This window comes from Rhipicephalus sanguineus, chromosome 2 (assembly GCF_013339695.2).
Source record: "Rhipicephalus sanguineus isolate Rsan-2018 chromosome 2, BIME_Rsan_1.4, whole genome shotgun sequence".
In the NCBI taxonomy this organism is placed as follows: Eukaryota; Metazoa; Arthropoda; class Arachnida; order Ixodida; family Ixodidae; genus Rhipicephalus; species Rhipicephalus sanguineus.
The window spans coordinates 39,488,637-39,516,180 of NC_051177.1; the positions used below are offsets into that span (position 1 = coordinate 39,488,637).

Here is a 27,544-nt window from a genome sequence, read left to right on the forward strand (position 1 = left end):
GTGGCTTTCTGAGCACAGATGTCTGCATAGGCTTGCGATTTTATTAACTGTGCACTTGTCGCTTTAAAGGGACACTAAAGGCAAATATTAAACCGATGTGGATTGTTGAAATAGCATTCCAGAGACCTCGTAGTGCTTACCGTATTTACTCGATTCTACCGCGCACCCGTTTTCCGCGACCAAAAAAAAAAAAAAAAAGGTAATACATCGATTGTAACGCGCACCCATTTTTCGTGAGAGAAAAGAACAAAAAAAAGTCCGTTGGAGACAAACTTCGCACATTCAGAAGAACAAGTATTTGGGTTTTAAAGAACTGAAGTTTCAAAACGTACTTGTGGGCTAGATGGTTGGTCATATTCACGATAAACGGCAGCGCACACCGGGTTAAGACAGAAACACAAAAACGCGAAAAAAAGGACGACACAAGCGCTGAAACGGCAGCGCACACCTTAACCCGGTGTGCGCTGCCGTTTATCGTGAAGTTTCAAAAAAGTAAAACACAAAGTCAAAAAGCGGGCCTTGCCGCTAATGTCACCACTACGGCGGCGATACGAGTCGCGTAATGGATCAGGTAATGGATCAGTCCTCGTCGCTGTCGGACAACTCCTTGTCGCTGTCAACACTCTTCGATTTCGGGAAACCGGCCCTGCTTTTGTCCACAGAAACTTTTTCGTGAAGCTTTGCCGTAAAAAATCTTCTGCTTCTGTTTGCGCCAGTCTCGCACGCACGTTTCGGGAACTCCGAACGACCGCGATGCGGCCCGATTTCCGTCCGTCTCTCTGCACATGTAATAACTATTCTTTTAAATGCGGCATCGTGGTACACTCGTCGAGTATTTGGAGTCGGCACTTCCATGCCGTCAATGCGGACGCAGAACGGGATTACGAACTCCTCAGCACACGTACGAACTGAAACGACGACAGAAATGGCCAAGGCACCTAGGGGGCGGCCATTTTGAAATGTCGATAGCAATACGATAACAGAGTTTCTTTTTTTTTTTTTTTTTTCGGTACTCGATTCTAACGCGCATGCGATTTTTGGACTCATTTTTCCGGAAAAAAGGTGCGCGTTAGATTCGAGTAAATACGGTATTTCTTGCCAAGGAAATGCTTATTCTGAAAGAAAGTCATGTTTTAGTCGTCTGCATATCAATAGCGCAATTCAAACTGCCCGCCTCCAAGAATGGCCTTCTGACATAGCATTTACCATGCCCCCACTGCCCGACAGCCCGGCAAAAACGGAACTTGCGTCGTTCTCAAGGTTAACTCTGAGATTTTTTTGCATGAATCAGACTTAAATGCGAAAATTTCACTTTATTCCGACCTGTAATCCAATGAAATCTTCTTTGTCATGGTTGATTTGTGTATTTGCGATTAATTGTACTCAGGCCTTGCTATTGTGATCGGACTTGTGTTCTACAAAGTCCTACTGGTGGCTCAGATCGTGTCATACATTTACTTTAATGTCTCGATTATGAGAACGCTGTTGTGTGTGATATCGACGAAGCATTTGCCTTTCACTCGTATGTAAAATTTTATTTCCCTTTAGTGTCCCTTTAAATATACACTCAATTTTCCTCTTGCAGATGAAGTTGCTGGAACACACCAATGGCAGTGGAGACCAGTCATGGGGAGGGGCTCTTGGTGATCAGCCATCTCCTAGGCATGATGGCAGCAGCCCGTGCGGTCCCGACGAACGATGGTGTGTCGTTGCTGGGAGAGGAAGTGGTGGGGGTGACAGGAAAGATGGCAGGCCAGCGCGCCCCAACGCCAATGCGAAGCGGCTCTGGCGTCAGAAGAAGGAGCACATTGACGGACTCATCCGTCGGCTGCGGCAGAAGCTGGAGCAGCTCAAAGGGCTGCGGAGGACGCTCAAGAAGCACAAGACCAAGCACCGCCACCACAAGCACATGTCACCACTGCCGACAGAGGTCCCCCTGGAGACTGCAAGAGGAGGCAGGGCGAGGGACGTTGAAGGAGACAATGGCGACGAAGTCGATAACAGAGAATACGAGGCGGAAACCTCCTCACCAAGGCAGTGCCAGTGTGCTAATGGCCAGCGGGGCACACTCACGAAAGATAGGTATGGCATGCGATCAGTCATGGCTTACTATATCTGCTACCTTCATGCATGTGCTAGTGCTTGGTGCCACTAGCCAGCATAAATTTACAGTAGACTCTCAGTAAATGGAAATCTCTTAAACAGAATGGCTGCTCAATTGGAACTGCCTCTAATATGATTGGTTTCATAGTTGAATTCTGCACCTCTGTTCATCTCTCAGTAAATGGCACTCCTGTAAACAGAACATATTTACCCGGCCCTTTCAGCTTACATTTAGTGAGAGTCTCTTGTACAGTCGCCGACCGATAAATCGGACACCGATAATTCGGACATGCTCGGTAATTCGGACAGTCGCGCGGCAACGCCGTTGATCCCATAGAAGTAATGTGTAAAGATGACCAATATTTCGGACAGCTGCGGTATCTACATTCGATAATCCGGACCCTGTCCGAGACTCGTGCACGCCGAATCGCCAGCCATTATCTCCTCCGGCACCCGTACCATACAAAGTATGGCCTCAGAGATCAAAACGAAAGCTAATTGGTGATCTATGAGGCTCTATTTCGATCACTACTTTATGCCTCAGATTTGCGATTTGAAATGCCGATCTTGGAGGCACTGGTCAACTGTGGGAAATCCTGTTGACATCGCTAACATCCTACATTCCGGTTCCTGTATCCCCGTGCTGCGCTGCTATCGCCGCCATTCGGTCGAATGCGTCTGCGGTAAAGCGTTCTGTGCGCGCGTTCATTTTTATTTTGAGACTTGCTTTATTTTACGCTCTGCTGTCTCAAAAGATCTGAGTTAAATGGCGCCAACGGTGCCCTCACAGCCAGTGCCAAAGGCCGCGCCGACGACAACGAAACGTGGCAGATACAGTCAACTGCCGATTTTCCGGACCTGCTCGAAAATTTGGACGCTTTCGCGGCACCGTCACCAGCCCCATAGATGTCAATGGTCAAGAACATCGGAAATTTCGGACGCTAAAACTCTTTGCTGTCAGATTTTTCGGACTTTCTGCCCAAATTGCAGGTCCGAAAGGCAATAATTGAAGCCCCCACCTCTGCCGCGTCTATCGTCTCGTAGGTTTGAACCAGCGCTTTCGCGAGTCGACCTGTTTGCGACAGTAGCAGAGTCCGAAAGTCAGCTTTGTCGCGATGCCAACGTGTTATGGGGTGAAGCGGACCGGAAATTCAAAGGGGCTGCTACCACGGGGCCGTGCGGCTATGTCTTAGGGATAAGCAGTGGAAATGCACGGAGCCGTGATGGCGGCAGGTGGCAAACGCGCCAGTACGGCTCAATTGCTGACAAGCCTTACGATAAGCATCTTCAGTCAACTGCTCGATAGTGCATGTGGCCTGGTGCAGTTGCATGCGTAGTGCATGCATAGGCGTGCGCAGGGTTCCTCATTAAGGGGGGGGGGGGGCGAAGGTTCATCGAAGCGCCCCCCCCACCCTACAAAGTGCATGTATGGGGCAGATTTTGCGCCCCCCTCCCCCCCCCCCACGCTTCTTAGGTGACTAGAAGGGTCAATGTACGGGGCAGATATGGCGCCGCCCCTCTTCGACGCCTATGAGTGCATGCATTTAATAGGCGAGAACCCAAACGCGCCGCACCGCCATTCATGCTGCCTCTTTGTGCGACCGCTAAGTGCGCCGCACAGACGCGTTGCCTTCACGAACGAAATCAGCTCGCCATCGTACAGCGATCACATCACACTGGCGGAGATACAGGCAGACTTGGTTGCACGTAAGCGGAAGTGCGGGCAGCAACGCATTGACAACTTTTTTCGGCCACCGGTACCCTGAAGTGTCAATAAAAGTATTTTTTTTCTGACGCATTCGTTTTTTCAGACATTCGATAATTCGGACTTATTTATGTTCCCCGTGGAGTCCGAATTATCGGTCGTTGTGATGAGTAAAGGAGAGGCACGAGGCGCGTGCCGAACGTGGAAGCGCGGCGATGGTGCGCGAGAAGCAAAGTCACCCGATGGCACGCGCACCAGCCACGTCGACACAGAGGATTGGCCAGATGGGGGCTCGTGGCATGCGACCCGAGCCGTGATGGTGAACGACGAAAGATGATCGTGGCACTGTGCTGTGGGGCACCGGACAGAGAAGATCGAGGAAGGAGCAAGCGTCGCATCCGCGGCGAAGGCGGCTGGTACTCGGTTCTGGAGGTGGTGGCACGCAAGGCCCGGGGAGTGGCCGTTGACCTTGGAAGGCTCCAAGCGAGGCTGCCCGGACACGTCGCCCCTCACTACAGCAGTTCCGGGATCGTCAGCAGCCCTTCTCTTCTCGGCAGGACGGCTGCAGACCACAGTGCAGTCAAGGAGACGCCCGTCACCTGTGGAGTCCCGAAGCAAGGGACCAAGGCCCAGTTAGGCCTAACCTCGACGGACCGAGGACGGAGAAGACTACTGGGGATGCTCGCGACGAGAGCAAGCAGCGGGCTGAACGAAGGCAACCGACGATGAACTCGGAGGCCTACTGAGGACGTCGACGACGGTCTCGACAAGAGATCGACGCAACGGGAACTTCGAGTCGTCGCGACGGTCTGTAAGAACGTTCGATAGTCACAGGGCCCATAGTGGCCAGACTGAGTTGGAGACTTAGCTAAGCCTAGCTAGAGCTGAGATTTTTGTAGAATGTAAATAGGTTTTTTGTTATATTGTTCAGTGTTCTTAACGCTCTTTTCTGTATGTTACCTTTTTGCTCATTATAAACTTTGTTTTTGCCCGTCCTACCACGGTCTCCTGTGCCCGTCTCACTCTCTCCCGATCCGTTTTTGCAAGCACCCCAGAGATAACACGTGACAGTCGTTGACTGTATGTGGAAATTCTGTTGTTGCCGTAATGAGAAGCAGGAACAAGGTACAGTAGACTCTCGATAATTCAAACTTTGGTAGTTCAAACTTTCGGTTAATTCAAACAAATCTTAAATTTTTGGTTGGCCCACTATGTTTTCAATGTATTTTAAAGCTGCTTAATTCAAACTGCCTCACTGCACAAATTCGGTTAATTCAAACTTTTTGCTTCTCCATGTCTGGAAATATCTGCTGCCTGCTTCTAGCTGAACATTCACGCTTTTCCTGTTACTAACAGGCGCAAATAAAGCTGACTGCCTGCCTTTACAAGACAGCGAAACTAGTCGAACTTTGCGCACCAATAATCTCGTGCTGACCGAGGGAAAAAAAAAACACTGTACGGTCTGGCCTTGATCGATTGCATGCCAAACGTTTCTTAAAGTCACTTTCTCTGCAGTATGCCATGCGAGAAAGTGTCCTAAGAATTAGAAGGGGCTAGCAACTGTCGTGGGACGCAACACATTTCGCCCCTTAATTACACTACCCGTGCGTGCCTTGTATAATAACAAGTACCAGTATTATCGCTGATGTCTAAAACTTTAACTAGCAATCATGCAGAGCAGTCTACGATGTTGCTGCGGCACTGAGAAACAATAAACATCGCAGTGTTAGTTGGTATGCTGCCCTGAGTCATATTTATGAGAACTTCTGTTAATTCAAACTTCTGATATTTCAAATAAAATCCTGAGGTCCCCTCAAGTTTGAATTTTCGAGAGTCTACTGTACTACCAGTTTTTGTGCAGCCTACCTCTAGATGTTCGCAACACTGAAATCTTGATATAATGAATGCCATGTCACTGCTGAAAATTATTCATTATTCTGAAATACTGTTGCATTCGAAACACCAAACTGTTCTCAAAAACTAAACTGAACAAGAGTAACCACGACATGAGCTTCAAATCATGTTTACCACATACCCGCTAATGCCATTTATGTGGCCAATACCATGTTCCCTGTCTCGGCTTGTAGAACTTTCAAGTTGATTTCTGTGTGCGTTACAAACAGCGCTCACGAGCATGAATAACCGCCGCTCCATGCACGCTGTTGCCACGGGTCTGCAAAGTGCACAAATTTCATGGTGTGGTTTTCATAACTCGTGTGTTGCACACATTTTTGCCTCGGCCAAAGTGTGCCTTTGCTGCTTTTTCAGCCATGAAGAGCTTGGCAGTGAGTACGGAAGGACCATGGAAGAGAAACTTAGGCGCAAGGAACGAAAGTTTCGCCGCAAGTCAAAGTTCGAAAACACGACGTGCAACCTTGAGAAAATGAACTGCTTCACTCATGACAACAACCACTGGAAGACTGCGCCCCTTTGGACATGTAAGCCGACGCTGAAAGTTCAGACACTTCCTGGGACTGTAAATCATATTTGTAATCGTTGGTCATGTAAATTATATGTTATAATAATTGATAATTGCATCTCAAAGCAAATTCTGATCTACACACATTACATTCCATTTACATTTTAATATTGACCATGCCATTGCAGGAAAACTGTTGTGGAACTCCACTTAAAGGGGTGGTGCCATCAAATTTGTAGCTCGTGTGTTCTTTGTTGCAAACATTTCTTATTGCTCTGGGACAGGGTTCTCAAACTCACCCAGTCCCGCAGTCACGAAAATTTTATTTCTCCCATATCTCATATACGGGTCATTTCTGAAGGTGACTTGGTGCCATGATTCCAATAGCGTATTGATACCTATCTTGAAAAAGACTAAAATCTGGATGCCAATTCTGAAATATAGAATTCTGTTTCACAGTTATGTATCAACGTATGGTGACTGCAGTGGGTGCATCACGAAAAAAAAACGAATGCTTTAGACCAGTCATGCCTGTGTAACTAAAGAACATATGTATTAAGTAGGGGTGTGCGAATATTCGAAATTTCGAATATTTTTTGAATAGTGTTTGCTATTCGATTCGATTCGCACTGGAATATTACTATTCGAACAATTCGAACTTCCCAAGGACGAATACAGTCAATGTCCGATTAAAAGTAACCCCTTCAGATTTTTAATATGCTTCACCTCATTACACTCTCGTATTGCAGCAAAGCTGCCTTTCAAGCTCCGTAACGGTCGAACTTGGCCAAGAGAGAGTCAACGTGCGATTGGAAGTGGTCCCTACATATTCAATATGCTTCACATCACCACACCCCCGTATTGCGGAAAAGCTGCCTTTCAAGCTCCGCTACGGTCTCAAATGTATTAACTCAAGAAAACGCCGATTCCAACATGGAGATGGAAGATGTGGCAGAGGTGGGGGCTCAAGTAATGCTGTTTCGGACCTAGAATTTGGGCTGGAAGTCCAAAAAATTGGACGCCGAAGCTTTTTAGCATCCAAAATTTCAGATGTTTTTATATATCGACTAGGCTTGTGCGAATATTCGAGCACTTCGAATATTCGAACGAATATTACAGTATTCGAATTCGCTTCGAAACGAATTTAAATTCTAGGAAATTTCGAAGTATTCAAAATGAATGAATAAAGATATATAAACCGCATGTAACCCCCTGTAAAGGTGGTTTCGCTGCAGTGGAGGTGTGCTATACTGTGAATACACCTTTCCAGGAGAAATCCGCACTGTCGCGAAGTTCCACTTCAAGTTTAAATGAACATACAGTAAAACCTCGTTAATTCAAAGTCACTGGGGCTGTGAAAATCTAATTAAGCAGGTTTTCAAATGAACTAAACATACAAAAAGTGGGATGCAAGGAACTTCGAATTATTGGAAGTAACCAGAGGTGGTCGCTTGCTGTTCCTGCTAGTTTGCGGCTAGAACGGTTATGTTTTCCAGCAACACCTGGTTCCAGTTTTGCCGCTAAGCCGCGGAAACGGCGGGTCTCGCTGCTGCCAGCGCAAGGAAAAAAAAAAAAGGAAGAGGAAAAAAAACGGTCTCGTGATTAACTGAAATGCGTGCCTGCGGAAAAGACGTGCTTCGCTGCAACACAGTGGGGACACGTGGGCAGCATGTCACCTGCTCCTTGCAGCGTCAGTGCATCATGATGCGACCATTCGCTCATTCTTTCTGGTAAAATAAAGAATTTAATAATGAACAGTGTGACGGAATTCGTGATGTGTTCTGGGTGGAAAAGATGATCATTGAAGCTTTTGAACTGAGTTTTCGAAGTAAGCGTTGCAGGTACTCCGCCAGCAGTGCAAGTGCGCAAATTGCCAGAACAACCGCCATTCGGAGGTTCGTATACATCGCGAATTCCGTCAGACTGCCCTTTATTAATTTCTCTATGTTCCCAGAAAGAATGGGTAAATCATGACGCGCTGACGTTGAGAGAAGCATGCGTCATGCTGCCCGCGTGTCACCGCTGTCTTGCAATGAAGCACGTCTTTTCCGCAGGCGCACATTTCAGCTGACAACGAGACCGCCTTGAGTTTAGTTTTTTTCTTATGCTGGCAGCAGCGAGGCTGGGATGCTTCACATGTCACTCATTAGTATCGCTACGTTGCATTGCCTTGTGTCTTCTAAGGGCCATTGTTTCTGCGGATTTGCGGCTAAATCAGGATCGGGGAATTGGCACATGGCACCCAAAGTTTTCGAATTAACTGGGCTGGTACTGACCGCCACTTTTTATCCACTCAAATTTACATTGCAAAATACGGGGCCAAAGAAATCCTTTTAATTATGCGGGATTTCGAAATAACATGGTTCAAATTAATGAGGTTTTACTGTATTACCCTCACATTAATTCATCATGTTTTAAGTTTAAAAGCTTCTTATACGAGCTTATATGCTCGAAGTATAGTAAATTTTAAAACCTAACATATTTTACAGGTTTTCACTTGCATTCTACCGAAAGTCAAATCCTGCTATTACTCAAAGTTGCTTCCACTTCCCTTTGAACCAAAAAGAATGACATATGCATATGCCTTGTTTCGACTTCAAAAATATTGCGCTGGTTAGTTGGGTCATGACAAATATGCTCATTTTTCTTTATAATATTTGATATAAGCTATTCGAATTCGCTTCGACCAAATCACTATTCGCTTCGAATTCACTTCGGACCTAAAATTTACTATTCGCACAAGCCTAATATCGACGTCTACGAGGCAGATTTGAACCGGACTTGATGGGAGCACACCCTTGTCCACCACATCAGTTGGGCTTCCACAGAAGTTGAAAGAGGAGGATAAGCTGAGGAAATGGCATATTTGCCTATCACGCGTAAAGTGTTGTCGGCAACACTTTGGTTGCACCAAATCATGTACATAAATACTGTACATTGTCTCATTCTTGTTAAGACAACTATGAAACACCACCCCGCCAGTGCTTCATCAACCTAGCGAAAAGAAACACTTTCATGTTGCTATCTCATAAGAATATGCTTAGGAATCCTCTCCAACTTTTTTTTCTGCAATTTCGCTTCGAAGTATTAGAGAAATATTCGAAAAATATTCGATTCGATTTGCACTCACACTTCAATATTCGAATTCGCTTCGCACCCAAAATTTTTCTATTCGCACAGTTATAGTATTAAGATAATTTAAAAAATGGGATGAAAACAGTCATGTGCGGGTCGCAGTCTGCTAGCGAGAGGTCCACGGTCTGCATGTTTGAGACCCTTGCTCTAAGAAGCATGATACACGCTCCAAGATTCATGTATAATCGCCCTATTTACATGAACGACTTTCAATTTCGGTTTATGGACGCCAAGTTGGACAGTGATGTCACTGTGTAGGAAGCTTCAACACGTGGGCCCACAAAGCTGTGACGCATGCAGTGCTGCATCGTCTGACAAGTAGAATACATCAGAGTTCTGCTCCGACAATTCTGTGCTTGCCTGGGCTATCTTAGCTCTGCCAGATAGCCCTGCCTATCCATTCTCACGTTTACGGCTATGGTAACCCGGTCTGTTAAAGCAAAGAAGGGTGCAAACAGACTAAAATTCTCTGAAGTTGCCTTCGCAGGTTCACATGACAATGAGAAGCACTTTGCAAAATACGAGCAAGTTTGGCTACTTGGGCAACACGCTGAGAAAAAAATTAGTGTAGGTTTGCAGCCAATTCTCTCTTGGCTTGCCTGGTGCAGCGCAGCTGTGGGTCACCGCTCATTGCACGTCACTCTAATATGGTTTGACGTCACTAAAGCTTTTGTTTCATTTCCTACACAGTAACGTTGGTGTCAGTAGCACTAGTGATGGTTCTCGATCGCGAGGATGAGCATTTAGGCAGACTTTGGAAGCGAATTAAAATATATTCTAAACGTTTGCTGTATCCAACACTTCGTGCTGAGTGTCCTTGCATACAGAGGAAGCCTACAGCAGGCTTTTTATAGCCTCAAAATTTAGTGGCACCACCCCTTTAACAGCTTCACCATCAAAACAAGGCTTGCTGTGAAGTGCACTCACACAGCTGCCACCTTTCGACTCGGAGCAGAACGCTTTAAAAATCATTGTGCACTCAGGTCTGCACTCAGGTCACAATGACATCTTAAAATTTCACTGTCATCAAATGTGTGTTCAAAGCCAGAAGCAGAAAAATGTCGATGACAAATGACTATGAACCTTTTCTTTAAAGCTTTCTGAAATGTTCTAGTTCTTATTTTTTGTCCTGTTCCTGTGCTGTTTTCTCACATTTTCAACAGGATCTACACTGTGGTCGTCCTTTTATCAAAATAAGAGGATTGCAGAGAAGTTTTCTTCAAAGATTTGCAGCAATGCAAACAAAAGTTTATTAATTCTCTTGCTCTTTCATGAAATTGTTCTTTTACTCATCTTGCAATACAATTTAGGCCTGTATTCACTAAGTATTTTATTTATTTCTTGCTTTCTTTATCATTCTTGTGACCTTATTTTGCGTTAAGGGCACGTAAACAGAGCGAAAGATAACTAACCCTTACAAAAATGTATGTAGACAGTCTATAGACTGTCCGAAAATGTGTTTAGACTGTTTATAGACTGTCTAAATTTATTTTTGTAAGGGTAAGGCTTCGTGCACACTTGCGAAGTGGCGGGAGAGCGAAAAGGCCATAGCAGGTGGAAGTTCTGTTCCACGTTTGTTCAATATGTTCATATTTGTTCTGCTGCCACTTTTGCCATTTCTACCTACGTACTTATAGACCCTTTTGCTGTTTACAAACACAGCTGCTGGACGGCTTCCAGTTTTGTGCGCCGGCGTTGCCTAGTATCATTGGCGGGGAACAAAAGCCTTAGCGAGTAGCCCGCACATTTTCAACACTTTTCTCCCTGTGTATGGCCAAATATTTAAAATAAATATTCTTCTAAGCTGCACACGCAACATTACAAGAGTTAGGGCTTCACTTTAAGCGCCTTCCTTTTACCTGAAAGTGGAAAAAGAGTCTTTCCTTATTCTGGCACTACATAAAAAATCTGCTTTCTGCTTCGGCGCTAGAGAGTGATAATTGAAGTGACCGGAAGTTTCTTGGGTGCAACATGTGCTGCTTCTATCGCAATATTGAAACCGAGAAAAGGCGAATAGGCAGTGAGTACATGCCACTTTTGACTTTTTTTTAAAGACTATAGTCTTTCTTGGGTAACTTAAACGCAGAAATTTTGGTCTGTCTGTCTGTCTGTCTGTCTGTCACCTGATTCAGCCACCCCGCCAAAGTTTAACCACTTTCTCAACACCCAGCCATCATGAACTGGTAGCGCCGTTCATACTTGTGAACATTGTAGATCAAAAAGCAAATGTTACGCATATCTGAGGTGCAACATCAATATGAAAGTATTAGGTGGTGTGTTCCTTTACTAGAAAATACATAGATACATAATTCTAAAGACCCTAGTGTTTCTTAGGCTGCGCTGAAAATGCTAGCGTTTTTGGGCTGTGGTGCAAGTCTGACGCTATTAGCCAGATGTGGCGATGCAACATAGAGGAGCAGGACTCGTGCAGTACAGCCGGCAGAAGACTATCGTGTTTCGACGACATTTGCAGTGAAGCACGCAGATATTTGTGCTTTTTATGTCGTACCGAATTTTAATGATGGATCAGAACATGGGGGAGAAATAGTTTTCACTTTTTCAACCATTTTTCTGGGGTTGCGCCTGCAGAAGCTAAATAAGTGGACAGCCCTGTAGCAGCGGTGGTGCATGTGCCAGGCTCTGCAAAAGCAAAAAGTGTTGGGCCACGCCAGCACACTGCTGCCACATTTGCTAATTCCCACCTCCTTGGCAGTCTTTACCCAAATCGACTCTTGAGGAATGTGTCCTTGTAAGGCTGTGAGTTTTGTCGTGCAGCACAGGGTAATTTATAGTGCATTGGTGAGAATCACTACTGACTCTGAGGCCACCTTATTTGACTTGCGGCCTGATGTTAATATGCCATTATAGCCACAGTACAGATTCCAGTGAAGTAGAAGGACATTCTGCTTTTGCTGTGGCAAAAAAATCGGTCTGAGGTCGATCGGGCTTGCCTTCAGCCCCCTAATTGGCGAAGCGTGCGAGATTATTGGGAGTTGTGCCACTTCTGCCTGCTTCAAGCTCTGGTGTGAATGCTGCTTTAGGTTTGTTTGTGAATGCTTGCCCAATTTATTTATGAGGCAGGTTAAGGGTACAAAAAAGATAAGGGAAACTCTACATAAGGATCAGGTTTGTTTGTGAATAAGGGACTTAGTGTTATGGAGTTCAGTTTTGAAAGTTTGATATTCCTGGAGTGCTGATCGTAACATTGCAACTGTGCCTCTCTCTTCAGATGGTCCATTTTGTTTCTGTCAAAATGCCAACAACAACACGTTTTGGTGCCTGCGAACAATCAACGAGACACACAATTTGCTTTACTGTGAATTCGTCACTGGCTTCATTACCTTCTACGACATGAGAACTGACCCTTACCAGGTTGGTGGATCGCATTACCTGTGTACTGTGTAGCATACATGAGGTTGACATTTTCTTAGAACAGGTTATACACTCAAACCTCGATATAACGAACACGGATATAACGAATTATCGGTTATAACAAAGTAAATGAAGAATACTCTTGTCATAGCTACGGTATTACAAATAAATGTTTATAACAAATTTTTGGATATAACGAAGTTATTTTCGTGGCAGATGTGACTTTGTTATAATGAGGTTTGAGTGTATTACAATGGTTCAGTTAAAGCAGACCCATTAAAAAGTGGTTTATCTTCCAAACTTGAATTTTGTTGCATTTTGTTATTAGACAATTTTAGTTTAGCGATAGCATGATAGCGGGGCTTAAGGGCATAGCATTACTGTGCCACAAACGTTCGTTGCGGACAGTGCGTTTTAGTATAGCGGGATAGCATTTACAAGTTCATGCTGTGACGGTGGCGTCAGCTAGCAGACTATGAATGCATTAAAAAAGTGAAAAAAAAAAAAACTAAAAATGCTCGCCTCTATCCTCGCACGCATCAGTATTACCATATATTGCCGATTATAAGTCGACCCCCCAACTTGCACCCCCTTCTAGGGGAAAAAAAATGTTGACTCCAAACACAGCCTCATGCCTCGGCCATAACTCACCAATAAGTTTTTCAGAAGAGGGAGCGATGCAAAGAAACATTTATTTGGCCGTGAAACATTCCTTACGACTTGTCATCGCTTGAGAGAAGGACGCAGTCATGGTTATTGCCATCGTGTGAGCCACTGCTGCTGCTCGCCGTCGAAACGGGTGCCGGTGGTACCGAGATGCCGCACGTGGAAAACGCCGCGCGGACCATGTCGGTTGGCAGTCCATACCAGGCATTGTTGACAGTACGTGCTTTTGCTTCAATATCATCGTAGCAAACACTCAGGCTCTTGCTCCTATGGTCGTGAACCCACTCTCGAACCACCTCCTCAACGGCAGGGTATCGTCCAGACTTCGGTCCACGAAAGGAACGGCCTGTAGCAGCGCACGCGAAGATCTTGGTCCTTTGTTTTCTCCATTCCCTCACGTACTTTTCCGACACATCAAACTTGCGCCCTACTTCAACGTTGCTTTCCAACTCTGCGTAGAGGATCGCTTGCCTCTTGAAAGCAGTGCTGTACTGTTGCCGGTGTAGCGGTGGCATCTTGGTGTCCATTCGGCAGCGTCGCAAATCGCGGACACCACTGCTCGCAAGCAAAGTGAAATACAGATATGGCAAACAGGCGTGAGTGCAAAAAACCCCAGGCCTGCGCTGAAACCGCAGCACAGTCACAGCAAAGCTGGAAGAGCGGCGTTTCTAAAGCACCGTTGTAAGCTCTCTTGGGGCTACTAATACAAGTACACTAGCAAGGTACCCACTACGCCATAAATCACATTTTTTGTGAAGTTCGGAAGCACCTACTAAGCCATTATCCGTCATTCTGCGGAGAAGCGAGGCACCAGCTACACGTTTGTAAGCATTATGTGCACTTTGTTGACGCAACGAATGATGACGATGAAGAATTATGGCTCAACCCTTTGTAATGGGTTGGAAGCTTTAAACGGCCCACCAGTTATGTAATTTGCATTAGGTGACGCCCGGTTGCTATGTCCCTCTCCCGCCATGCTGTATAACATACGTTAACATGGGAGAGAGAGGGGGGGGGGGGGAAGAACTTTACTGAGACCCCGAGGAAATGGATCATGCGCTTATGGGCTTCCTTGGCAACTAATACAAGTGCATTTGCGAGGAACCCACTATGCTATAAATCATTGCAATTTTTGAGAAGTAGGAAAGCAGGCATTATACCATTTTTCGTCATTCTACGGAGAGCCGTGGTACCTGCTAAACGCATGTAAGGCATTATGCGCACTTTGCTGATGCTGTGCCTGATGACGATGAAGAATTATGGCGGAGCCCTTTGTAATAGGTTGGAAGCATTCAACAACCTTCTCGTTGCGCAATTTGCATTGTGTGACGCCTGATTACACAATTCGCGTTGTGCGACGCTCGGTGTTTATTTTACTCTTCTACCACGCTATATTGCATATGTTAATGTGGTTCCTTCCCGACATGAAGCCTGTATAGGACCTTTTTCCAAAGCAGTTTCTAGCACCGGCATGGCTCAGAGGTTGAATACTGGACTCCCACGCAGAGGGCCCAGGTTCGAACCTCGTTCCATCCTGGAATTTTTTTCTCATTTCGTTTTTTTTTTTTCTTATTTCGAGCGATAGTGGTTACGGACACCGGCGGCGGCGGACAACTACGGTGCCAAAAACGGCCGGTGAAATGATCTCATAACAGCTTTCGCTGTAAAAGACGCGAAGACTCTTGTGGGCGCATGTGACTGGTCATGTGGTTTAGTTCCCCACAAAGTGTTGCCAGCCCACATGGCACTGCCAGCTTTTCTGTGGAACGCCGATGGTTTGTCAACGAATCGTTTCTGTTTTATGAAAACAAAACTGCAGGGCGCATCGCAAGATAAATTCCTCTTTATTCATAGAGCATCCTTCGCCCTCTATCAAAGGTTTGAATTGCTACTTTCGAGACCGTGTTTCCCAAGTAGTTTGCATTAATGCCACGTGGCGGTGATTTTTAAACACGCTCCGTAGTTTTGCTATAGTTTTGCGATCGTCGTGGCAGATCGCAAAAATGTTTGGCTCCAGAAGCGGCGCATGCACTTTGGGAGATAGCTGTTGTCGCGACTCCACTGCCTCTGCGGCTGATGTTATCGATGCGTCGAATAGCAGGAAATCCGAGGACGACGACCTTTCATCGGACCCCACAGATAAGTCGACTTTACGATTCCGCATATAGGTCGACTCTGAATATAGGTCGACCCCCGAACTTTGGAAAGTCATTTTATGAAAAAAACGTCGACTTATAATCGGCAGTATACGGTACTACTTTTTTAGTACAGTAAAAGCTCGTTAATTTGACTCGTTAATTTGGAAAATCGGTTCATTCGGACACGTCATCTGGTCCCTGTAAATATACGCATCACTCTATGAGACTGGGCGCGCGTTATTTTGGAAAGATTTGACCGCAAATCGGATAATTCGGCGACTTTCGCGCCGCTGGCGAGGCTCAAAAACGAAAAAAGAACAATTCGGAACAAAAGTGAAGCTCAAACGCAGCATTGCCATGGACATAAATTATCGACTTGGCTTGACTTGAGACTGGTTGAACGCCTTTTCTTCGCGTGTGGGTTTGGCGGTGCCATTTGGTGCTTTGTTCCTGTTAGTGTGCTGCATCGTTGAACGCTGTTTTATCGAGGAACGATTCTTTACGGCTCCTTTAGCTTGATCTTTGCTAGTGCTTTTGTGCTGACTTCTCGTGTGAACGCATTCTCCGAATGCCGGCAAAGCGGCCCAAGTACGAGGCCAAGGACTTCACCACCAAAGTAGAAATTTTGCGTGCCCTGAAAAATGGGCTCTCTCCCGACAAGAAGTTGCTCCTGTGCCATGACGTCGGCAAACAATACGACGCGAGTCTCCTGAGCGCAGTTAGCATTCTTGCGTATGTGTGGCAGAACACGCCTGCGCACGCCATTGCCAACCGTTTCAGACGCAGTGGCTTTGTTGTACTCGACTCCAGCGATGCCGCTGTGGCCGAAATGTCGCCGGACGACGGTGCCGATGACGGGCAGGATTTCGTAATTGTTTTGCCTGATGCAGTGACACTCGACGATTATATCAGCATCGATGATGGCATTGCCACTGCCGGCTCTCTGAGTGATGAGCAAATCGTCAAGGAAGTGATGCATGGCGACAAATTCGAGAACGAAGAGCCTGAAGAGGAGCAGCCACACCATGAGCCACACAGGCCCCCTCGTACTGCGAAGGAAGCCGCAGAGGCCCTCGTCGTCCTTGAAGAATTTTGTTTTGGCCCTGCAGACAGCATGCGAGCTGCTGAGCACCTTGAAGGGCTCAGAAAAATTGTGTCCGTGCGAATTTCTGCTCGAAAACAGACACGCATCCGCGATTACTTTGTAAAGTAAAGGTATGTTGAAAAAACTCTGTTTATTTCGACCATTCGATAATTTGGACATTCGGTTAATTCGGACATTTTTTCCGCTCCCTAGAAACCCGAATTAACGAGCTTTTACTGTAGTAATAAAAGTAAATAAATATGAGCATGCAGCAAAGGTGAAAATTTAGGTTACAGATTTGTTTACACTGATCTTCTCGTTTGGCCTAGGAAGGTTCAAAATGGGAAGCAATCTAAAAAACTGCTAAGTGATCCGTAATACTCGATCGTCGAAGATGCCTGAAGGCAAGCAAAGCCATTTCGCGCAGTCGTCTGCTACGAAAGAAGTGAATCTGTCTACACCAACACTAAATTCAGCTTGAAGCGGGCGTCCAAAACTGCTGCCATGTTTACATACGCTACGTTAACCACACAAACACGGTAATGCTAAATTTGAAAAATGACATGGGTACGGTAAACGCTACGGCTCGTTTAGCATACTGTACATGCGCATTTCGATCCCGCTATTCCACTAAGCCCGCTAATCTATATCCGTCTATTAATGCCTAATGCATTAAAATCCTCATTAGCAAAAAGTTTGGGAGGAAGCATGTATGGGTGCTCCTTCTGCAGTAGTAGCGCCTCTGCAGTAGTAGCAGTGGTAGGACAAAATAAGCTTGTTTATCAGAAAAAATGAGTGTGCTTGTACATTGGCTTCGGTACGAGGCACTCTTTGTTTGACCTGTCGTTTTGACCTCTTCAAGCCTCTGTCTTGTGAGTGCCTGTTTTGCTTGCATACCTGTTGCTAGTTCCTATGAAATGTACCGAGTTGCAAGGCAAAAGCTAGTGAGCAAGCACTTGCAAGGAAAACTGCCGGCTCAATTTTGGTTTTTTCCCCCGCTTGGCTTCCACAGGGATTGTGTCAAGCTGTGTGCTTTGCTCATTACCATGGCTTAATGCAACCCACTTGCTTCTTGCAGTTGCGAAATGCGGTCCACGATTTGTCCACACAGGAGGTTCAAGAGCTACACAACTCTCTTGAAAGATTAAAAAGGTGCAGGGGCTCTCGAGAGTGTCACTTGAAGTACAGGCCAGAGGGTGTGTATCTTTTTCCTATTATCTTCCACTTCAGCGTCTCCATGCCTACTGCATACATACTCGACATTGTCACTCTTTAGGGAGGACAGGTCGATGTCGCACTGTAGGGGACACCAGCCTGTCTTACTTTGCTTAGATGTGAACTTCTATGGGCTGTGATACTTGCACGAATAAATGCCAAGTGCCATTAAGACAAAAAGTGCAAAGACTTCTTCATAATCTTTTTTCGCTTATACATCCTTTTTATGCTCTTATGTTGTTTGCTTTTATATTTTGGATTCGTTAAAAATTGATTAGGCGACAGAGTTAAGGGGGGAATGCTTTCTGTCTGAGCAGTCAGTAAAAGAGAAGAAAGTCTGTAGTGCATTTTAAAAGCATTCCTAACTCTGAAATTCGTGTTTATTTACAAAGAAAATTTGCTGAACTCACTGAGTGCTTGTCTTTTACTGAGCACAGGGTACTAAAGTCTTCAAACAAGTTGCTAAGTAGCTCACAGTAGAAGGAACTCTGCTTATAAAATTGAAAAATCACATACAGCTTTGAAGAATGTGTTCCGTACCTGAATTCATGGCACCATATGCATATATTAATCTCATCAACAAAGCCTTGTTTTTCGTAATCTGTAACTTAATACTAGTGGTGTTTGGTCTCGCGCAAGTCTTCAGTTGAATATAACCAGCACATTTAGTTATCTGGGGCAACTCTCTACTTGTGACTCGAGCTGTCATGATCCAGAAGGAGCATTGCCATGGCACTGTTACTACTATATGTAAGGAGTTGAAGATAGCTTTCAAAAAACATTTCTTTAGCTAAGTGACTGAAAATTTTCGCAAGTTTTCATTTGATGTGCGAAGGACAGAGTATAACTAAGTGCTTGTCCAAGGCAACACTATCATTTCTTTGAATTCATGCTTCGTAATGTGAGCTAGTACACTTGAAAATGAATTCATGTCATATAACTTGTTTCGATGGGTAAAATTGAGCCCATTGGTTTGTGGCTAAGATGATAGTTACACACAAAATTTGGGCCTACTGCATATGCCATGCTATTTATGATGCACAATATGGTGTTGTACTGATTTTGATATTTGTGTCAGTGTTCTTTTTCATGTTTCTTTTTAACAGTGATAAAATTACTTTTTAGTTGGCTACAGTCCTGTCCTCTTTCTGCATGTAAATTATTGGCAAAAATGGCTTGCGGATTAGTTATCGTGTGCAGCTGTGCTAGCCATAATTGTGATGTTTGTCAATGAGGCTAACTTCTTTGAATTGTGCCCCTCATCCCGTATAGTATTAGAGCAGCATTTATAGCCTGTCAGTGTTTTTTTTATTTGGTTGCTTAAGTGTAGTACTACGTTGAATTTTAGACTGCAACAGCAAAGACTGTTTTTTGTTAGTGGAGTCTGTTGGCTTCAATTATTTCTGCTTCATTTTTTTTAGGACGGCGAGATTTTTCTGGATCGGTTCGTACGAGGCACGACAGGTGAGTTCATTGGTTTGCACTCATGCGCATTACAGCTCCACGCTTGCTTGCACCAAGACGTAAGTGCGCTTATGGCTATGTGAAAATGTCAACACCTAATGAGGGCAACTTTCTTTATTGCTAACTGCGGATAAATATCACTTTTATCTAATGACAGGGTTATGGGGTATGTGCACTTATTTCTGTAAGGTGTCTTGTCTTTTTTAATGGGTACGAGTTCGCCTGCTAGAAATTTGGCTTTTGAGATAATGTGGCTCGTGAAAATGCGGTTTGACCGGTTACACTGAATTTTGTGGTTAAATATGCAGGTAAATATTGTCACGTGGTCGTGCCGCTGACGAAGGCAGTAGTCAGCACGTTCAAGCCGAAACCCTTTATTTGGGTGAACTTGTGCCCGGGAAACGAAAAGTCAAACTACAAGCAATACACGCTCTACACTGATAGCGGCGAACAGAACGTCGGCCATTGATAATCTGATCATCTCTGGAACGTGCACCGTCTTTTGTACATGTCATCAAACTTTCCAGTGCTAGAGCTGGTGCCCGCGCAACCTCTTGAATAAGTTTGACTATTCGCGTTCTGCGCGTAATCTTAACAGAATGATCTCAAACAACCGCAAAGCTTCCCGAACATTGCGACACGGTCTGCGCCGAGTGTTGCTTAGTTTTTGTAGGTGAAACCCGAATACGTAAAAATGAAGCAAGAAACGCATGTGGCGATAAGCCTTATAAAAGCATGTTGACTTCGTTGACTTTTAAGTTTCTGTGCTTTTTTGCAAAACGCTGCGGATTCCTGTCAGTAATGTTAGTTTGTGTTTTTTACTGTTTGTACTGCTTGTACTGTTTGTAAAAGTATTAAAACAACATTTTATTATCCCGTTTTTCCTGTCCTAGGCACTGGAAGGGTAGCCGTCCTGAATGATGAAGCTGATGCTTGACTGCTACTTGGCAGAATATGGAGTTCTTGTGAGTAGCTCTTGGAGCCATTGTTTTTCTTCAACAGTGTATACAGGATGTTCTGTGTGACTTCAGGCATTAAAAAAAAAAAGCACTTCTTGGTGAATGAGACCTAAGCACATTGTCCGTAGTTCAAAAGTGCTTATCTAAGCTCACTGATGCCAATTTCTAAAATATTTGTTTTAAGGTGTGAGCATTGTACTTCTGAAAGCTGTAATGCCTTGGAAACACTTGGTGAGTTGTTTCCATGGTGTTTATCTTTCAAAAACTTCATTTTCTTTCTAGTCATTTCAATGTCCAGGGATGAGACAGCTGCGCATATTGCGCGTTTTTGATACGATTCTGGTTTTCTGCGCCAAGCTGCTCCAAAAGCACAAAAGTCTAAAAAATTGCGCCAGACTGCTCCATAAAGAGCCTCAAAGGCAATAATTTTGATGCCCACGTGAGCTGCAGTCGGGAAAAAGGCTGATTTGACAACTTGATTTTCCAAGCAGCGCCAGGAATACCAAGAAAGTAAGACATTCGCTGAACACTTAGACGCGCCCAAGCGTGTTTCTTCTATGCACCTTTCTAATGAAGGCTCCCATGGTGCCGCCGTAATCTCCACTGGACTGTTATAAATATGCATGACCCCACAAAGATGTGCTGTCATGCCCTGAGCGTGCTGCTTCTACTCGCTAGGCTGTGTGTTTGTGCGCTACTGTGGCATGCGTAGCGGGGTTGACTCTTAAGTTCTTTGTTACACGTAGCGTGTTCCTCCGTTCGCTATGGTTTTCGCATCGACGCTGCTGTGTGTGGTCACCCACGTGCGCGTTTGCCATGGGCGAGTACCTTCTTGTGTCAACGCAGAGTCAACTATCTTGCTGCTTGCGATGCATCTATGCGATGTTCTAGCGCTTGGGTTCTCAAACTGGGTTCCGCGTAACACAGGGGTTCTTGAAGAACATCCTAGGGTTCTGCGATCGGCCAGATCGAATCCAACCTGCTCCCGTTTTACACCTTTGAACTAATTTATTTAGACAAGCAAATTTGCATTGGGTGTCTACGGGTAGCAAGAGACCCACATGGTAGCAGTACTAAAGACGTCGTCTAGTGCGCACCATGAAATTTGCACGATTTGCGGACCCGTGGGGACAGAACGCGTTGAACGCTGGTAATTTATGCTCGTGAGCGTTCAAACTTGTTCAAACGACAATAACTGTCACCTCAGCGCTTTATTCGTGGCTCATGGCGCGTTGGCGATCAAGTGTCACAGTTTTCATACTTGGTGATTTGCCACTGCTCGGTTTTTTTAATCAAAACGCGCATTGAGCGCTTTCATATGCGTAAGAGGCGTCACTTCATGCTGGCTGTGGGCTACACGAACATTCAGGCTTTGCTTTACGACCGTGCCCCAGTGGAAAATAGCCCCATCTGATCGCATTTTTACTGGGACCTGCTGCAGACTGCTAGCCGATAGTTGCTAATGGGACACCAGTTGCAACAGGCAACTGGCTCTTATTAAGATCTCAATAAGAGCCACTGGTGCCAGCCGCGACCCACTGGCAGCTGGTCCCAATTTCAACTGGAAACAACTGGAAACAACTGGGATCATTTCATGTGTCAACTGGAAACAACTGGGACCATTTCATGTGATCTATGGTGAAATTCCCAGTGGGGACCAGTTGCCACTGGGTCCTAACTGGGACAAGTTCAAGTGGTTTATGGTCCAATTTCCTGTGGGGACCAGCTGCGAGTAGTTCCCAGTGGGACCCACTAGCAACTGGTCCCCACTGGGAATTTGACCATAAACCGCTTGAACTGGTCCCAGTTGTTTCCAGTTGCAATATTTTCACCTGGGGGTGTATTGGTCGACGGCCGTTTCGCTGTGCGACTGGCATGATTTCTTTTTTTGTTTTGTTTTGTTTTGCAAAAAAAATAAAACTGGCCTCTGTACGTCCGGCGCTTCGTTTATGTGAACACATTGCTTATGTTGCATGGTGCCTGAAGCATGCAGTGTGTGGTCGGCAGGCACTTTATGTGAGTCGCGGGGAGTTCTACATCAGCAGCAATGGCCTTCGATAATAAAGAAAAGACAACAGGCCAGCGCGGGCAGTACTGATACTGTGGTTGCGCGTGTTGAGAGGCTTTATCACCCCCCTCCCATTTTTTATTGTCTTCATGCTCAAGAAAAAAGTTAGGCGTTCCGCGGCACTGTGGAAAAGCCGCTGGGGTTCCCCAAGGCCAGAACATCTGAGAACCTCGGCTTTAGTGGTTTTGCACGAGAAGGCGGCAGCAGACTGATGCAAATTGTGTCTGTGTCTTCCCCCAATAAAAGTGTACAGTACGCTTGCAACGACGCTACTCTTGCAGTACCATAAGCACGCGTTTGACCAGATAGTCAGTACGGGAAGGTTTCTTGGCACCTGCTCTGCACTCTTGAAAGTGGTCCCACACAAGGTGGCAGCGAACAGCGGCGCAGTGCGCTTTTGTTGTCGTCTGTTAAAAGCGTGCAGAACACTTGACGCTATGCCCCCCGTGCATCCGAGCAGGTAACTGAAGGCGCTTATTGTGATGTTCTCCTGACAAAGAGAAGCACTGTCTTACGGGAAGCTCTTGGAAAGTTTGAAAAGCTAAATAAGCAGACGTACAAAAAGTGAAAGCAGTGGCGGAAAATACATCGGCCAAACGGGCCCTTGTATCAATGATCGGCTACGGGAGCACAAACAAAACGTTGCTCGATACAGGGATGGGCACCTGTCCACACATTGCAATGATTGTGGTTGTTCACTTGTTTATTCAAATTGTATCATAATCAGCCGCCACAAAGATAAGTGCACTCGAGAAATCATCGAAGCAAAGACCATAATCAAAGAAGGGACGAAATGTGTCAGCACACCGTTGATAGTGTTGTCAGAAAAAGAAATTATGTTCCTCAATTCGTCAGTGCGCTGAAATTGTCACGTGGCCATAAAAGCGATGTATATATGTAGGGCAGATTTTCAATAAAAAACCAGTTGCTAGAGCGCTTCCGTCTGTGTGTCCGTGTGTCTTCCTCTAGTCCGTGTCTACTAGCGCTACCCTTCCAAGTATAAAAGCAGTAATATGCTAAATCATATAACTGATCTTAAGCAGAGGCCTACTGCTATGGAACTACAATTTTTGTGCAATCACAGTTTTTTTTCGTTGTTGATAAGTGTGATGCTTTCTAGTTTTTTTTGTTTTGTTTTTTTAATGTTTCAGGTGAACCTAGTTTCCAGAACCTTTTTCAATTATTTCTCACGTTTGTTATACCCCGGTCACACTGGCAAATTTAGTGTCATTTTGAGCGAATGCACTTATGCTCACAGAGTGTCACTTTGGCGGCGCGTTGCTACACGGGAAAGAGAAGTGTGCTTTGCAAATGATGGCAGTGGCAATTGGTGGTTTAGTAGCGCGACATATATTTGTTATTTTTGGCAATGCTCGCTGTTTAATAGCGTATTATAGGCATGAACATAATTTACAATAAACTTTGCACGCAAATGAAGTAAATATTGCAACCACATAACATCATTGGTCATCGCGAGCCGGGACAAGACAGTATCATGTCAAAGACGAATCGAAAACAAAAATGGCAGACTACGGTGCAGAAGGGAAGCGTAGTGGTGACGGTCGTTTGGAGCGTGTTCTGGCAGCACTCATTTGCTCCTTCCAAAGGTGTATGAGCACCCGCGTCTCTGCGTCGGACCACGTTGTCTTCGTGGAAGTGGCACCCGTGGCACACGCCATCGCAAATGACTAAAGAATGACTGATCTACACATGTGCAAGGAAGTACACAATGCGGCGGACGCGGCCATTGCATGGCATGTGCTCCCGCATCCCCCTAGCGGACGTGACCGCAAACTGCCCGAGAACGAGAGTAGCGAGGTTTTTTGTTGTAGTATGATATGTTTGAACACATGGCAGTATTTTTAATAACGAGAACTTATGTTTAAATATACCATGATTGCCTCATTTTGCATTAGTGTATTTATTTGCAAGCCACTGCTACTGAGGCTGGACACTCCGTCGCAGCGAAGTGAGTTTGGCGAATACACTTGCCGGCAAGTGTACTTTGCAGCGAGTATCACTAAGCGTTACTGTGTAACAGCGGACAAATGACACTAGTGGTGAAGTGCACTCCCTCAAAGTGCACTTAAGTTGCCCTGTGTGACAGGGGTATTACACGGGCCAGGTAGGTTGAGGGGTATGTAAAGAGGTAGTGTAGCTCATACTTGGCGATAATCTGTTAAAAAAGATTTCTCCAGAGGCTGTTTCAATGTTAGGTGTATTCTAAGCCAACTAAAGTATGCGCTTGCCCCCCCCCCCCCCCCCCCCCCCCCCCCCCCCCCTATCTCCCAAGTTGCTAAAAGTTAGTTTTTTCAAGTTCCTAGTACAACATAATAAATGTCACTACTAACTGCTCCAAATCAAGGTTCTGCTCCAAAATCGAAATTTTGCTACTGTAAGTGACTCCTTGTGTCTTACATCATCAACTGACGACAACTGACTGCTGAAACTGAATTGGGAGCAGTTTTTGGAGTACCACTCCAAAAACTGCTCCCAATTCAGTTTCAGCAGTCTGACCCCTGGATGTCGTCAGTTGATGATGTGAGACACAAGGAGGAGTCACTTACATCTGCAAACATCTTTCTTTTTGTCACAGCTCTGCGTCTTCTGCCAAGGAAACGCGTACGAAGGACACCTCAAGCCACCCCGTAGATGGCACATCAGAAGTTCCTGCAGCCTATCTTTTTCTTGCTGCCCTACATTATGCATTTGTGTTTATTGCACGTACTCTGCATTTACTGTGTTTCTTTAATACGATGAGGAAGTTGGTATGGATTCATGACGAAATATTTAGTACGTAAACAAAGGCGTAAAGAAGATGTGGTATGTTCTCTTCCCTAAGTCTTTGCTGGTCTACACGTTACATTTTTCTATATTTTTGTCTTTTTGAACCAACTGTAGTGCTGTTATCACGCAGTGCATGTTTTGACCTCTGCAACAAGAGAAAGCCTGGTTGACTGCGCAAAAGTCATATCACTCAAGTCCAAGGGGGAAACCCTCTGAAGCACACCGAAACTTTAGTGCAAATTTCATTCACACTGGGTGAGCCGTAAAAGTTGCGAGAAGCATTTTCTGTGAACATGGGTGTTCTGTGAAACCAGCAATAACTCTCTAGGTGGGACATTAGGCAAACAGCATTTCTGCTTGTCTTCCTCTTTCTGTCCTGAGCTGAATTGCGACAGGATTTCGTGGAAGAGTGAACGTTGCTGAATTGGCGCTGCCAAGTTTTGCTGCAGTTTGAAAGAAAACTCTGAAGGAACAGTTTCATTAGTGCAGGAATGTTTTATATCTGGAATTGACTTTTCCAGCTGTAAAGTTGTCACTTGGACTTGGCAAGTTTCTGTGGTGTCAGTGTTACTATATTTCTTGCCTTGTACTTGAACGGTGCACGACTTCTTGGTTTTGCAAAAGTGGTCAGCACCTGCCACGGAAAAAGAATTATTCGGGAGGTGAAACGACGCTTGCTCAGCTGCCCCAATGAAATCGTGGTGCCAATGCGCCACACTCTGCTGTGCATATTGGCTTGCCGACACTGCAGAGCTTGCATGGCACAGAGTCTGCAAAGGCTCACCGCTATGAGGCCATTTGGGGTCAATTCATTGGCAAACATCGCTTCGTGAACTGTGCTTGTAGCTCATTTGAAGTGCGCTGTAATGTGTTATTAGGGCAATATTTAGTAATTGCATGTCCCTCTAAAATGCATGTGACTTCGGCCTCTTGACATTACCAAATTAAATGTGGGAAAACTTTGCAATGTATGGGGCAGTATCTCAATTCTTGCATGTTGCGTCTGCAGAAAAGTGATGGAAACTTGCCGGGCATGACATTTCTCGTACTGAGATGAAACCTGAATATCCTGCTCGTCTGACTGTGACTTGATCACATTGCCTGCTATTGCGGCTGCAGCGTGACGGATATCTTTCCTCAATTACTTCTTTCTCCATGCCATCTGCTGTCCTCTCGAGGTGGCAATTGTTGTCTTGTTGTTGATTACTGGTTAACCTAAAACAATTTTTAGCATGTTTGCTTTTGCTCTCTTGTGTGTGTAGCTATTTTAATTATTATATATATATACTATAGGTATTAGTCAACAGTAATTCTCGTGACCTGGCTTGAATGTATGGCTAGTGTGAAACCAGATTTTGTTACGTGCTTTCCTATTTAATATATGTCTACGATTGCTCCTGCACTATTTTTTATATATTTCTTTTTCAGTGTTTTTCACAGCCTTATTGCTGAATCTCATCGTTTCCTTTCTAGAAGTTTTTTTTCTAGGCTGCAAACCATGCTTTATATTTAGTATTGAGCTATTGCTCTGAAGTCTGTTTTGCTATCTTTTATTTAGGATTTCAACTTTTGATAGATGTATATACATGTTTGTGGTGCAAATACAAACCGGCCGTGCTTAGCACTGTAAACAATTTTTAACCTATTATTTACATTGCCAAACTCTCCACTCTGCGATGGCTATTTATCGACGAGATATTTTGTTACGTTGTGTAGTTGCATCTTTTGATTTGTGTGTGTGGTAGATAGCTTGAACAACTGCTTTAATTGTGTGAAAACTATATAGCATAGTTTATTCAACAGCAGTTGCGAGAAAGTCATGCATAATATTTTGCAAACCACAGTCAGATTTAATTGTCGGTATCAACGACATTTACTTCATGGAAGTGTTTCTGCAAACAGGAAGAACCTGTCTAAAAGAAATGTGACTGCCATGTTAGTTAGTCTTACACTTAACTGTGCGGAAGGATCATGTAACACACATGCCTTGGCACCTATCTGAGAGTGTAGAATAGCATGCAGTACCTTCGCAAAGCACTTCACACTTCTTTTTGGTTGTGTAACATAGTTTTGAGGTTGTTTGTTGTATAGTAATTAGAACTAGGGATTCGTGATGTGCTTAGCACATTGCCTAATTGTCTGTCTGCTTGCTTTGTACGTTTGTGTCGATCTAGTTTTTCTTCACCTCTTCAAGAGTGCATTGTGCTTGGTATATTATATAATACATGCATTGTAAAGATGTCACTTTCTTGAAGATAACTTGTGATGCAACTGTTATGGTCACACGCTGCACTTGTTGCATTTTTTGTATTGTGACCCATATAAAAAACTGTTTTCCCTCCTTACCTTGTGATTGCAATTTCTTGTAGTGATAAAAAAATTATGGCACCTTCGCATTGGCAAGCCTGAAGGAAGAGCAGAGATGGGGC

General features: G+C 44.8%; 1 protein-coding gene across 3 annotated transcripts in view; it reads left to right on the plus strand.

The window, feature by feature from the left end:
* The window catches only part of LOC119382792 (extracellular sulfatase Sulf-1), a 391,997-nt gene that overhangs the window by 29,041 nt on the left and 335,412 nt on the right, over positions 1-27,544 (plus strand). For 2 of the 3 annotated variants that reach the window (XM_037650642.2, XM_049412321.1), the window contains exons 12-18: positions 1,586-2,082; positions 6,077-6,246; positions 12,592-12,734; positions 17,701-17,818; positions 19,259-19,301; positions 20,195-20,266; positions 24,925-27,460. In XM_037650642.2, the coding sequence (XP_037506570.1) occupies positions 1,586-2,082; positions 6,077-6,246; positions 12,592-12,734; positions 17,701-17,818; positions 19,259-19,301; positions 20,195-20,222 (999 nt within the window). In that variant the 3' untranslated portion in view covers positions 20,223-20,266; positions 24,925-27,460. Of the gene's footprint in view, positions 1-1,585; positions 2,083-6,076; positions 6,247-12,591; positions 12,735-17,700; positions 17,819-19,258; positions 19,302-20,194; positions 20,267-24,924; positions 27,461-27,544 lie in introns of those variants that run through there. The other variant, XR_007415066.1, reaches the window with a different exon arrangement.